General features: G+C 31.0%; 1 protein-coding gene across 7 annotated transcripts in view; it reads right to left on the bottom strand.

Annotated features, from left to right (window-relative positions):
- LOC106459250 (trafficking kinesin-binding protein 1-like) overlaps positions 1 to 15,016 on the bottom strand; it is a 74,071-nt gene that overhangs the window by 13,625 nt on the left and 45,430 nt on the right. For all 7 annotated transcript variants that reach the window (XM_022385703.1, XM_022385704.1, XM_022385705.1 and 4 more), the window contains 3 exons: positions 14,290 to 14,420; positions 10,439 to 10,725; positions 3,226 to 3,477 (listed from right to left, as the gene is read on the bottom strand). In XM_022385703.1, coding sequence (XP_022241411.1) covers positions 3,226 to 3,477; positions 10,439 to 10,725; positions 14,290 to 14,420 — 670 coding nt within the window. The remainder of the gene's footprint in view (positions 1 to 3,225; positions 3,478 to 10,438; positions 10,726 to 14,289; positions 14,421 to 15,016) is intronic.

The raw sequence follows: 15,016 nt of genomic DNA, 5'->3' as shown, positions 1-15,016 counted from the left end.
TGGCTAGAGCCTCATATTTAGCTATGCTTGTTTGTAGTTAAGCACAAAGCTACACAATGAGCTATCTGTGCTCTGCCTACCATGGGTATTGAAACCTGGTTTCTAGCATTTGTAAGTCCACAGACACACTGCCGTGCCACTAGGGGCTCTAGCTATGCCTCTGACTTATTATTCAATCATTTTACGTATAAAAAGCTTTATGTTTAATTCTCAGGAAACAAGTTGACCATACAATTGTAACTACAAATGTGCAATGCTCTTACTGACCAGATAAAAATAAATTAGCATTACAGATTTACTACTTAATTTTAGAAGTTACCAAAGAACAATGACTTTGTGATATTCCATTCCCTAGAAATAGTTTTCAGAATAACCAAAGATAAAATTAGATTTAATGTTCAAAACTTCATATTATGCATTTTTAAACATGCCAAACATACTTTGTGACATGTCAGTGCAAGTGATTATGTGAAATAATATTTGTTCTCACAGTTTCACTTTTCATGTATTTCAAGTAATTCAAACTTAAACTGAACTGATAACCAAAGGCGCTATATTTGTATACTGCAACATTGTTATAGTGTTCATCTATTTGTGCTCTGAAATACAAACGACTAATGGATTTTCTATTATTAGTCTGGCCCAATCTTTAATAAATAATGATATAAAAAATAATTATTTAAAGTAGCATATGTGCTTTAAACATCAAAAAATATCACAATTTATTTTTTTTGCATCCTTAACCCCATTTACTTCCAATGTCCAGTGCAAAAAAATTCTTAGCTAAACTAAAAACCCTTAAAAGTAGGAAAAATAAAAGGTTTTCCATTTAAATGTCTTTAAACACATTTTTCTCAAAATCCAAAAACTGACATTCTCATAGTGGCTTTTAACTAATAACTTCAGATCTGTTGATGCTATAAATGTGCATTATTAGTGTATCTTAGTAGACACTATAGATGATAAGAGGTTTGGTTTTTATTAAATGACCATTAACGAGTCACTGTAGCAGTCACTGTAACGAGTCATACTTAGGGCATACTCATTTGTGCTGTAATTTGACTATGAATTAACTTTCAGAGTTTTCTTTAGCTCAGACTAATTCTTCACATCCCATCAAAGTCTGGTCGCATTCAGTGATGTTTGTAGAAGTTATCAGAACTTTTCTTTTGTATTTCTTTATTTTATAATATGCAAATTAGCCAAAGTGGTAATGTTACACAACATGTGCCAGAATATGTCTTTGTACCTATTTCAATATATTTTCATACAAGATGTTTTTTCTGAAAAAAACAAAAACAAAAAAAAACTTAGGTAACACTATGTAAAAAGTATATGCTACCTTAAAATGTTCTTATCTTAATTTGTTAGAAAATTGCTAGTAAACACACATAATTTAACTATTTATAGCTTCTTTTCATGTAATCTAGTTTGGCTTAGATGTCCAAGAGCATTAATAAACCTTAACCATTGCAAATTGAGCAACACTTCAAAAAACTAAAGTTAACAACAACAAAAAAAACAAAACAGCTAAGTAGGTAGCACTGATAATCACAAAATTATTTTAATATAGACAAACGTAAACATGAAAAAATGTTCTGCATTTGTAATTACATAAACAAAAATTGCAAAAATCTTTAATATAAATACATGTGTGTCTGTGACTGTGTGACAGCATTTTGGGCTACAAAAAAACATAGAACTTGTCATTGTACATAATTTTGAACTTATGTGAGCAAAACCTGTAAGTAATGTTTAATACTTTTGTCTTTTTCAATACCACAGATAAATTCAAAGTTATCTGAACTTTTACAAACTATTACAATTTACTTTCATGACTTTTATTCACTCAAAATTGGTATTCCATATCTTTGGGAGCCTTTTGATGTATTTTCACACCAAATTTCCAATATTTTTGCTTTTGCCAGGTTTTGTTTTTCTCTGCCAATATGAAAGAAAAATTACAACTCTGATGTTATCAGACCTTTCAAAGTAATATTTTTAACTTCTTTTTTAGTGAGTGACTTTTGTCATCCATACTCTCACCAACAGAGTTCTGTTTGCTACTCAGTGAGATATGAAAAACAGAAATTCCCATTCATTTTTGTACAAGACTGTGTATTATTTGTCTTCTCATTTATTAGCTGTTTTCAGAAGACAACGTGAGACTGAAGAGGATGCACGAATGTGTCGAAACTAGTTTCTCCAATTTGTTCCTTTTATTGTGGTTTTCAACTAATTGCTATACACGATATTGTGTTCTTTTATTATTTTTATTATTATTACCAAGATAATACTTTGTCTTTACTAGAAAATGGGAAGCAGATGAGAAAGAGTGAGCATCATATAGCTTGCTTATGCTATATAGGAGGGATTTCAGATGAAATGTGGTTAAAATTCTTCTTTTCAGAGCAAAGTATCCACACCATCCACTGTTCTACACTGGTTCCTGTAAACTGATGAATAGTTAAAAATGAAAATATTACACGTCTTTGTCTCTGCATTCACTATCTAAGATGAATTAGTATCATTTTTCTTTAATTAATAATTTTTCTTACATCTAAAACAGTTCACTGATAACCTGTTCAATTATTTTTTTCTGAACATTCACACAGTGTTAACAGTAAACATTGTTTTTGATGTAAATAAGATACAATATATTACAGCAAAAGACAAAAGAGTGGCCCTACCCTTCTCTGTCTTGATAAAAAAATAATAATAACTCTTTTAAACTTTAATAAAAAATTGATCAGTAATAGTTGTACAATAAATGCTTTAGTAATTTTACAACTTTATCAGTGTGATTAGTTACACAGAAGAATGATGATACAGTGTATTTTTAAGCTTAACATCTAATGATGAGTTTTATAGTCACATAATTAATGGTAAAATAAATCTTTAAACCTTTCTATAGTACTGCAAAGTAAAGTAATAAAAGAAATGTTTTATATTATTTCAACTTCATACCATTTAATATGAAAACAAAAAGTGAGTTCAATGTCTGAACATCAGAATAGTGACTCTTGTTAAAAGAATAAACAAAAACTGAGTTCAATGTCTGAACATCAGAATAGTGACTCTTGTTAAAAGAATAAACAAAAACTGAGTTCAATGTCTGAACATCTGAATAGTAACTCTTGTTAAAAGAATAAACAAAAACTGAGTTCAATGTCTGAACATCTGAATAGTAACTCTTGTTAAAAAAATATATGCAAATGCACATACGAGAACTGGCCATCATCATCTGTCTGGTAACTGTCTGCATAGGCAGATTCAGAATCAGATAGAGATCCATCATTCATAAAAGATGCTCTAGACCATACAGTAAGTGACACTGGCTGAGAATGTTTGGGTAGACATAGGTGTGGACTCATGTCTGGGGTGTATGGTGCCCGTTCTGAGTCTTGTCGTCGAGATCTGCCAAACTTTGATTTTCCAGCTAATTTAACTGTCTGGAATACTCTTTTATTACGGGACCTGGCAAAGAAGATGTATCAATAATATTTTAAAGACTATAGAGAAACATTTATGATTTTTTAAGTACTGTACAAAAAAAAACAACATACACAGATATCATGTAAGCTAGAACTTTTACATCTTGTTTTAAAGAACCAGTTTTTCAAAAGAATAAACTATTAACAGGAACAAACTAAACTGTAAGTCCATAATTTTTCAAATCTATTATTTTCTTATCATCAGCTAATATAAAATCACTCAGAGTGTGACAATGTACAATTAAATAATTACAATTATAAAAACTATTATTATTAAGCATAACTGAAATCAGAATCAAAGAAATATGTTTGTCCACATATAACGAGCTAACTAGAAACATAAAGGTATTTATCCAATTATGATTAGTTGATTAAAAGTTAGGTATATTTGTCCAAATATTATTAGCTATTTCATCACAAAGAGCTGGCTGGCTATATCAAGCTATGTTTTGCTAACTTCGTAAAGTATATCTATTACAACCATAATGTTTAGTTTGAAATAATAAAAACTTGAGTCGTTTGTTACTGTGTGTTTTAACATGCAGCCACATGGAACTTCAAAGTATTATACACATGTATGTATTTAAACATCCATATCAGTGTTTAAGCAGTATGATAGAGACTATTATACTAAATAAAATCATAAAACTCTAAACATCAAGCTTATACCTGGTAAATTGTAAATAGTTGAATACCATGAAACAATTGTTAACTTTCTTCTAAGTTTAGAAACCTACACACTCTAAAAATGTTTAAATTACTTTAGAAAAATGTTCTTTTACTCATAAGAAAGGTACCCCCTCCAAATTATCAATATAATGTGAATACTTTACAAGGTTCTAGTTACCATTACTTAAAGATCTTATGTATCTTCAGTATACAAGTATTTAGTCTCTGATCAAGCAATTTCAATTTACAATTAATAGAATCAGTAAGTTTCTATATGATGAAGGCTTAAGTTATAATCTAAAATACTGATATAAAATTAAACATGAGGTGTAGATTTCTTTACAGATGTGACTGTTTTTTTATTGTTTAAAATGAAAAAGTAGACAATTTCTTAAAAAAGAACAAAATCTGTTAAAATTTCTTCTCAGTCCAAGTTACGTTTCTTAACTTTTGAATTAAAATTTAGCAATCATGCTTTTAACAAAAGATTTTTTAAACATTCCCTTTTAAATTTCACCTGTCAAGTGCGTTAAGTGAATCTGTTTAAATAGAGTTTTTTTTCACTAAATAAAATCTAACAATACACTATATTTCCAGTACTGTTAAACTACATTTATGTTATGTTTCATGCTCACCAGCCTTTCTGGGTAAAAACTATATAATTTACATAACAATGTGTTTAGAAATGCTAGTATGAACAATGTTTTTCAGTCTTCTACCAACAACAATATATTCTGAGGATGTCCAGTGGAATGCTGAACAAGTAAACAAAACCTGTACTACATTTACAAAATTCAATATTACTGCTAAATATCCCTTCATGTATTAGTCCTGAATGTTTTTATTAGTCCTATGGTTAATGTCTTTCTGAATTTCAACTGGTTAAACAAATAAGTTAGTCAAAAATTCTATTTACTTAAGTAGCTTTTGCTAACCTATCTAGTGTTTATTTCAAACCTTGATTATCTAATAAAAAAACACAATTTAACTATAAAATCTTAAAATTATGAAGAATACAATACACTTAACCACTAGGAGGATGAATCCATTATTTACCCACTTGATTGGTTTAAACTTACATAAACATGGCTTCCAACAAGCATTATGTGGAGCCCTGTGCTTGGAATAAAATTGAAGTGGATAAAAAACAGAAAGAAAATACCCAATTCTAGACATTTCTGTTGTTCTTGTAAGTTTTAAAATTTTGTAACTAATCACCCTGGTTCCAATTGTAAATAAATTTCTTTAATTTCTAATGACACACAAATGTGCTACTAGCACAAGATTTCTGGAAATTACAAATATAGAAACATTTCATGGGAGATAAACACACACACATAGGACTTTATTGCACTATATTTAGTAAGTAAGGAACACAAATAAACTGAAATTATCATTATTCACTAATAAGAATTAACTTGTTCTTTATTACCTAATAAGAACCAAATATCAGTCTGTTACATAAGAGTTACTAATCATGGGAATATGTTAGGTTTATCCAATTCACTCTACCTAATTACAAATATAGAAACATTTCATGGGAGATAAGTGTGAGTGGGGGTTTTCTCTTTTTTGATGGTAGGTTTTCCGTTTTGAAGTTAAACTGTGAACTGCAACTAACTTCTCAGTGATTAAGAATGAAACATACTATAGTTTTACTGTACAAGAACTTGCCTTATAATTTCTTTTTAATTCTGTCTTCCCATAAATGTATTCCACTGGTATCCTTCACAAACAACTGCTGAATATGTTACAAGTTAACTCTACATTTACTGTCTTGGTCATTTTAATTGACTTTGTAACCACCATGTTACCATGAAACTATACATATTATAACTCTGAATGTAGCAAGTGTATCTTCACAAAACTTAGCAAGCTTTTAGTAAACATTAGAACTCTGTTGTACATAAAAAATAAGATTATTTAATAAAGTAGCTTCACATGAATTTTATAAAGCCTATATTGAGTTAGTCTATATTGTTTTTTCTTACAGTTTCATATTTTATTTGCAAAACCTCTAGAACCTCATAAGTGAATATCAGAAATTTTTCAGTAAACTTTATATTCTACGTGTTTTTCCTCAAACCTACCACTAACTGTAGCAAAATCAGCAATGTAGGGTAAAATTTAAAATTTAAAAAACAAAATGAATGTAAATTACCTTTTTTTCTATCTTTCTACAATGACTGTATATTTTAATAGACAATTGCACAATATTTATTCTTATAGCCAAACCTAACAGACCTTTCCAATCTCAGGCTTATTTAGATTTATTGCTTTTATTGCATTAAAACTTCTCACAGGGCGTCCACAAAGGATCAAGTTGCTAGTATGAATGATTAAGTTACCATCTCTATAAATACTGGATATATCCCACAGATTTTAAAAATTAAAAACAGCTAAAACGGGATAGAAAAAAGCATACAATGAAACAACATTTCACCACCTCACCACTTTTAAGGTGGCATCATCAGGTACTTTACATAGCTGAACACAATATGTTAAATACATCCAATGATGAGGTTATGACCATAACCTTGACCTAGACATAAATATAAACTAACTCCTTGTATTTTATTTATTACTAATGTATAGCCTGTCAAAAATGAGGGATATTAAGAAAACTCTATCAAGATTGCTGTAAATAACAAACAAAAATTATAGGAAGAAGGAATCATACACTACAATTCAAAACGTAATAATAGCAGATCAGTATTAGTGAAGGTAGATGGATAGATTTCGTGATATAACTAAAACGAGTGGAAGATTATATGAATTGAAAAACATAAGTACCTTTATTTAATAAAGATTCCACTGTTAATATTTCTTTGATTGCATAATTTAAATACTATGCGTTCACACGTATACACATATAACTAAATATTATCTGACTCTAATATCAGTAATAATAGGTCTATTTGTAGTCTAACTTAAGCATTAGGCCTAATACATAAACATAACGTAAGCCTTAGCTGAAACACTACTTCATTGAAATCCTTGGTAACTTTTACTTTGCTTTTGTCTACAACTGAATGTCAAAAACTTAGATGGTCATTAAACAACTGAAAAGATATAAATGAAATACTATTTAATTTATCATGGTGCAATAAGAGAGCCTAAAGTAAAGACATAGTGTGCCACAACTTACCCTAGGCCCAAGTCCATAAACCTTCTCATGAAAGAAAAAATATCAATTCTAAATCTAAATCATTTGTGAATTAAACTACTTTGCTGTTATATTACCAAAGTTATCAAAAAATAAAGAAAAAAAAAACAAACACAAACCTTTCTAACAAATCAACAAGTATATTAAGTATATTCAACATAAGTAACATAGTTGGCCTAACAACAATACCAGTTGGTAGTTTTGTTGCTAAGCAAGGATGTAACTTGTTGAGCATCACCAAAAAACGAGCATGACATGAAGACAGAAATTGCTTATTATATATATTAATAGGTTTGTATTGTTTCATTAAAATAGCTTCTCTTATTTTATGTTTATTAACATTAGGTTCATAGCAAATAATTTCAACAATTTTATATTTACTACACTTTTCAGTATCTTTAAAATGTTGTAGACATGTGATGGAGCACATCCATGTTTTGCTTTTCTTGCACCTAAAATTCTTACCAGCCTCCCCTATACATAAGGACTATTAGTTATGTTGTGAAAAGTTATTGTGTATTTATTCTATCTCATTTTAGTTGCTTTTAGTTTTTAATATTACAATCACTCTTTGCCTCACAATGTGTGTATGCAATAAACAGTATTTTTTTTTTTCATTTTAGGTTTTCTTTTTTAATGTAATAAATTTCTAATTTTCACACTTTAGTTACTTTTATAACAATAAATAAAAAAACTTCTACAATAGAAAAACAAATTTAGTACTTACATGTAGACTAAGAAATTTTGTCATTAAAGGAGGAAAAACCGCTAAGTCTACTTTTTGTGAAGAAAATGTTTTTTTTTCATACCTACTTGTATACACAAAAAACAGAATGCCCTAAGACTACTATAATTTATCTGACTTTCTAACTAAGCTATTCGTTTGTTAGTTGAAATGATCTACACAATAGCAAGCAATGAAACTGAGACCAAATAATACAAAACCTGTTATCATAACAAGCTAGACTAGTAGATAATTCAGTAATTAAAATATTTTCTTTCTACTAATTATAAATATATATATATATATAATTTGACAGTAAATATAAGAAAAAATTGACATTTTTGAATGACACGATGTGATATGAGGGTGTGGCATGTGTGTGTTTGACTTTCTTCTTTATATTTCAGTAAAGCATGACGATTGAAAGCTATAAATTTAAATTATAGCTTAGCAATATCTGTACTATAAAAGTGTAATTTATGTCATATTCAGAAGATCATACAGGGGTAGAAAGAAAATCTAAAATAGGTAACTTGGAGTGAAGAAGGAAAACTCAGAGCAGAGAGGCATCACATGGCACAGAGAAGTTACGATTGAACTTGCTTAAATATTTCCTTTTGAAATTAAAACTTATATAAAAGTTTAATAATAAACTATGTTTTGATGCCAAGTTTACAGACACAAACTGACAATAAAGATGTTGAAATTTTGAATGTAACCACTTTCATGTTCAGGTGGTTAAGGTGTACGTTAATAGCACAACTTCATAAAAAGTGATCAATTTCTAACTATTATACATTTATAAACATTAAACTTCCTTTTCTGTTGTCACTTTGGCTGCTTTTCCTTCTTTAGTAACTTACTCTGACAAACTTTGTAGGTTCTTTTGCACAACAGCTCTTAGGGAACTGACCGTCATATGGACCTATTCTGAAGGCATATTTGGCTTGATCTTTCTGTACCCTTCTTGTTCCAGTTTCAAGGACTTGTAGGCTGGTCTAGTGTTTTATGGAATGTTAGATTAACATAATCATGTAGAAGTTCAGCCTTTTGGAACATAAAGACAGCTGATTTTGCTATGCTTTTCAAAGTATACTTTATAGTTTGAATGTCACTGTATGTTTGGATGTTTAGCCTGCCTCACCTGGAGTCTATAATATCACTCATGATATTAAATGAGCCTTACACAATGGGACCATGAAAGCAGCTCAAGACAGCCTTCATCATCTTTGCTTAATGTGGAGAGTTTCCCAACTTAAAAACAGGAAACTAATGTGAATCCCAATGCTGATCATCTTCAAAAACTTGCAAGTCACTGGTAAAATGGAACTTTCTTACCTCCATATCAGGCTATTCCTTCTTGTCTCCTCTGAGAACATTTGTAACCATTGTAGTTAGAAAATTGAAGGAAATAAAAAAACAAAGACAATTATGCATTTAACAAAAATTTCATTTATTCACGACCATGGTCTGTACCTGATGATGCTTTTATCACGTACCGACAGTTTCGAGTATCAATTATATTGTAGTTAGGTTACACATATACTTCTGACCAATGCTGCGACCATGACATCAAATATTTTGGGCAAAAAAATGCTTTAGAAAGTTGATGTTGATTGGCCTCTTCTTCAGCAAGTATCTTCAAGGAGAAACATAAGTGCTTTGGACCTCTTTGTTGAAGCCTGTCACAATTTTGTCCTTTAGTGACATTTTGCTTATCAGATCCATGGCTAAAAATAAGTTGTCAGTAAATATACTTTAATATCAATAATTAAACAGATAAAATTAAATAAACATATATATTACTTAGGAGTTTGTGGCTGCACTGATTTCGGGCTTTTCAACCTTTTCTTTATGTTTCAGTGTTTTGAAGTGAAGCCATAGCCTGTTTTCCTTGACTGTCATATTTCAACTTGCTCTCCAAAAGAGGGAAGTATGCATTGTGCAACTTCAGGACAAACTTCCCAACAAAACTCTTGTCAATTTATGAGTCTAGCCACTTCCAGTTCCTCATGTTTTTAATATCTTTGTAAATTCTATATACTGACCTGTCAGTCACATTCTACAAATCATGAAATGCCTGTGGTGGGAAATTAGAGAAAGTATACACAAAGCAGCCAATCAAACAAATGAGTATACCACATACTTTGTGACAGTTGCAAACCAAAGGGTCACATGTCTGAATGAGTTTTAGTTTCCTATCACAGAACATAGCAAATTATCTAGAGTACTATAAAAAGCAGAAATTTCTCATGAAGATGCACTGATTACAAAAATGGATGAATTCTTATAATAGTTTTAAAACTGGAATTAGAAAACTGTGTGTGTACCTATATATGGTAAAGTAAAAGAAAAATTATAAGTTAATTAAGTTTCAAAACCTACATCTTTTCATCAGAGATGTAACCATCACTGTCTGGATTAACAGAGCTTTCGAGTTCTGATGCCAATGAGTCTGGGTTGATTAAAGATGTGCTATGCTCAAATGTCCATCGCTTGGCTTTCGGGAGACGATTTCTGCAAACTTTTCTGACTTCTTCCTGGAGTTCCTGGAAAGCATCAGCAAGTTCTGCATATTTTTCCTTCATATCAATCAGTTCTTGGGAAAGTTCATTTTGGCACTCTTTTGAGGTCTGAAGACTTGTCTGAAGCTCTTCATTTTCTGTTGTCAACTGGTTGAAGGAGAAATAGATAAATGTTATTAGAGTCATAACAGTCAGACGGCCTCTACAAATACTTGTACTGAGCTGTATCTTTACCTACAACTAAAATGTTATGTTAGATAAAGTCTGTTAATTTCTGCAATAAAATCAACAGTTGTGTCACAGTCAATACTTCACAACCAAAAATACTATAAAGAATATCTAAACATGTTTTATTCACATCCAAAATGGTGCCAATAACATCATTACTCTATCATTACATACGATTTAATCAAATTAATAAAACTATATATACTCAACACCCATATATCTAAACAATCAAATATAAAAATGTAAATAAAAATACCATTACTAGTAGCAATTATGGGGGTTATGGTTTCGGACTCATCTTTTTCCCTTTCCCACAGCTAAAAATTCCAAAATTATGGAGCACTAAAACTACACCGTTCTAACAGCAGAGCAAGTACAATCTATCACATGACAACTACATAGTGTCATAAATAAACATACTTTGAAACAAACGATACACGCACTTCGCCCGTCGGAATTAGTTCAAAGTCCGAAGAGGAGAGTAAAACATAAAACTTTCTGATGCATATATAGTAGCCTGAAAAGTGAACTCAAGATTATATAATGTCACTGGATAGATCTTACCTACCACTTGCATCTTCTTTTATGTGTCACAAATGGCAAAAATTGCATATCATGTGATTTAGGAATGTATTAAAGACTGTACACTGAGTGGTCACAAGTAAACAGACACCTAATTTTTCGTCATTTAACTGATTTATGCTAACTAATTTGTGTTCACAAAATGGTCTGCACACTAATTATCTTATGCTACAACATGCCTAGAACTCAAGGTACTGTCGAATTGTCAGATTTTGTTAGAGGAAGGACAGCTGGTCAAGCAGATGGTGGAATACGTCAGCGGCAAATTTCGCAGAATTTGGGAATCCTGCTTTCAACAGTCAACAGAATCATTGTGCAGTTCAGGAAACATGGCAAGGAAACAACTGAGCAGCGTCCGGGTATTCCTGGTCCATCGGAGAGGACAAAAAGGGCTGTCAAGAGGAGCATCGAAATGGCTCCCAGATTAACGACCGCAGAATGAGCCCAAAATCTGTTCAACGGATTCTCCAAAGATTGGGTTATCGTTGCAGAGCAGCTAGACGGAAACCCTTATTAAGACCTGCCAACATAGTCAGACGAAAGAAGTGGGCAAGTGATATGATGACCAAGCCTCTGGACTTTTGGAAGACCGTATTGTTCTCAGACGAATCAAGTGGAAGGATATGGGTCTGGAGAATACCTCACCAAGAGTTTTGGCTCAACAGATTGCAGCCAACTGTGAAGCATGGTGGTTTCAGCGTGATGGTTTGGGGAGCTGTTTGGGTTGGTGGGAGATCGAGCTTGGTGGAGTGCGTTGGCAACATAAATTTTGTGAAATACGTCGAAATATTTGAGGAAGGACTCTTGCCACTTTATTCCTCGGGTTTCGTGGATAAGAACACAATGTTGTTCCAGGAAGATGGAGCACCGTGTCATACTGCTAGAAACACCCAAAAGTGGCAGGAAGAAAATGGTATCCAGAAGTTGCCCTGGCCGAGCCAATCTCCTGACATGAACCCCCATCGAAAACCTCTGGGCCATACTCGACTGGCAAGTCAAGAAACAACCAACTTCGAAGAGCGATCTACTCCAAGTTGTGAAGCAAGAGTGGGCAAAAATCCCACAATCTAAAATTGACGAGATAATGCCCCAAAGGATCAACAAACTCCACGAAGTGAAAGGAAGATCTACTAGATATTAATTAAATTATAAATATATCAATTCATGTGAATATGACTGAAAATTTTCATATTTTCTGAAAAGGTGGTGTCTATTTACTTGTTACCATGCTGTGTATACCTTGATTCAAAAGCAAGCTTTCACTCTACAATAAAAACTTTATTTCATGACCTTCTTCATCTGTTTAAGACTGTTATTTGTTAGACATGATATTTTATGTAAGGAACAAGAGAGAGAAAAGGTTTTCATTTTAAGCATTACACATGGAAAATGAATGTTAAAAGTGCTTTTTCTTTCTGGGACAAATTTTTTAACATACTTTTAATTCTTATTTTCTACCCAAATTCTTCTGGATCAGACTCTGTAGAATTGCCTTAATTCCTTTATCTCTTTTGTTAATACACCTTTTCATGTAAATATTAAGCACTGCTTGCTAAACAACTTTGACTTCCAGGGTTAAAAAATAGTTAACAAAAATTATAATAAATTCTCGTTCAATACAGAATATCAACTGAAATATCTTATCCGCTCAAACTTTGATAACTGACAAGTCTCTCAAGTACATGAAATTGTCAAATTCTAACTGCCAGTTTAAATAATGAGCTAACATCAACTGTTATGGGATAAATTGATTTTTATCACTTATATTCCATAGTGACACACTTAGTCAGTGTTTATTCAGAAAAAAAATATTTGATGAAGTTTAATGAAAAAATATTTAAAGCTGGGTTAGCTACATAACATACCTTAAATTTAAGAGACACTAAGTATGTTTCCGAATGCAATATTTTTGCTAATAGCTTTGTTAAAGGTTTCATCTGAGAGTTTTGGGAAAGATGTCATATGTGAAATTTCAATACTGGGAAATCTGAATCCTACACATATATTGGTATAACTTATGAAATACCATTATCATGAGTGCTAAAAAAAAACAATCAAAACAAACTAAATAAAAATGTTGTTGTTACACACTGTACTTAAATGTTAAAATAAATCATATTTATAATTAATTGGTGGGTCATGACCATTACTAAAAATTAATAATTTCTTCTAAATATTATAAAAAGACTAGCATCTTAAGACGACAAAAATATCAAAGAACGTCATAAATGTGTACATTTTATGAATTCGATGACAACAAATTCTATTACTAAAGTTTATTTTTACCATTTTACTTAAAAAACTCATTAGTATAAATATCAGTAATTGCTTCTAATCTTTATAAATTTGAAAATTTAATCCAAAACAGTTAGAAAATTTGTTAATTTTACTTATGGGACTACAAATGAGGCTAGGTGAAATTCAAACGCTACTAACTGTCAAAAATGTTGTTGTTGTTGTTTTCTTTACACAAAGCTACAAAAATGACTATCTACATTCTGTCCACAATGGGGAATAAAACACCAGATTTTAACATTGCAAGTCCGTATGCTTACCATTGACCCACCAAGGGATTTCTCAAAAATTAAAAAATTGTAAACCATGTTATATGTTCCACTTCATTTCATGGTTAGGAAATATACATCTATGACTCCTCAGAGTATTTTCCATAACTTTTATAATCTAGCTACATAAAAAATAGAAAATGCCACTTGAACCAGTGATATTATTCATTAATTTAAGTTTTTTTTTAATTGAATCAAACTTTACCATTGAGGTAACAGTTACAGATATACAATTAAAAAAATAAAATGAATTATTGTACTAATAATTTTATTAGGTAATTATTTAATATGCCTATTATGACAGTACTGGCTTATGAAAGTCTTCATGATTACTCACTAAGCGAACTTTACGCTGAAGGTCAATTGCCTGGGTCAACAGGTGTGTTATTTCTTCTTGCTGTCTATAGTTATCATCAACTTTTTTCCCCAGGTCTTCCTGTAGTGAAATATTCTGCACCCTGAGGTCATCTGAAATTAAGACAAAGTGATGCTACTGTGTTATTAAGAAATATTTTACCTGTTTGTTTTAATGAAGTCACTTGTAGTTAGCATGTATTTTATCATTAGGACCTCTGATAAAAATATGAACATGTTATAGGTCTGAAGCCTAAGATCACTTTTCATTACAGTTAGACATCCATACACTGAAATTAACTGTAATTACATAGATGTGTGTGCTACATAGTACATCAATATCTATCTTTAATCACACAAAAACTGTAGCAATCAGAGGTCAGATGTAGTTAAGATACAAACAGATTTTTATTCAAAGATCAGCTGTAATCAACAATGAGAACCTCTTCCACACATGTTCCGTGACAGCTTTTGTAGTTAAGATAAACATGCTACCCGCTTGCACTTTCATAGCAAATTTTTGCACACAACAGTGTACCTTTTGTTAGAAAAATACAAGTGTAAAGATAACTAGGATTGTATAAAATTGTTCCTTTTTGTTAACAAAACATCAACAAATCTACAACTGAATTATGGCAAATGCAATGTGTGTAGCTTTGTGTTTAACAACAGCCATCCAAGCGAGCGAATATAGATATTATGTTTCACAA

Source organism: Limulus polyphemus, unplaced genomic scaffold (genome assembly GCF_000517525.1).
Source record: "Limulus polyphemus unplaced genomic scaffold, Limulus_polyphemus-2.1.2 Scaffold581, whole genome shotgun sequence".
NCBI lineage: Eukaryota > Metazoa > Arthropoda > Merostomata > Xiphosura > Limulidae > Limulus > Limulus polyphemus.
This window is presented reverse-complemented; position numbering and strand designations above follow the sequence as displayed.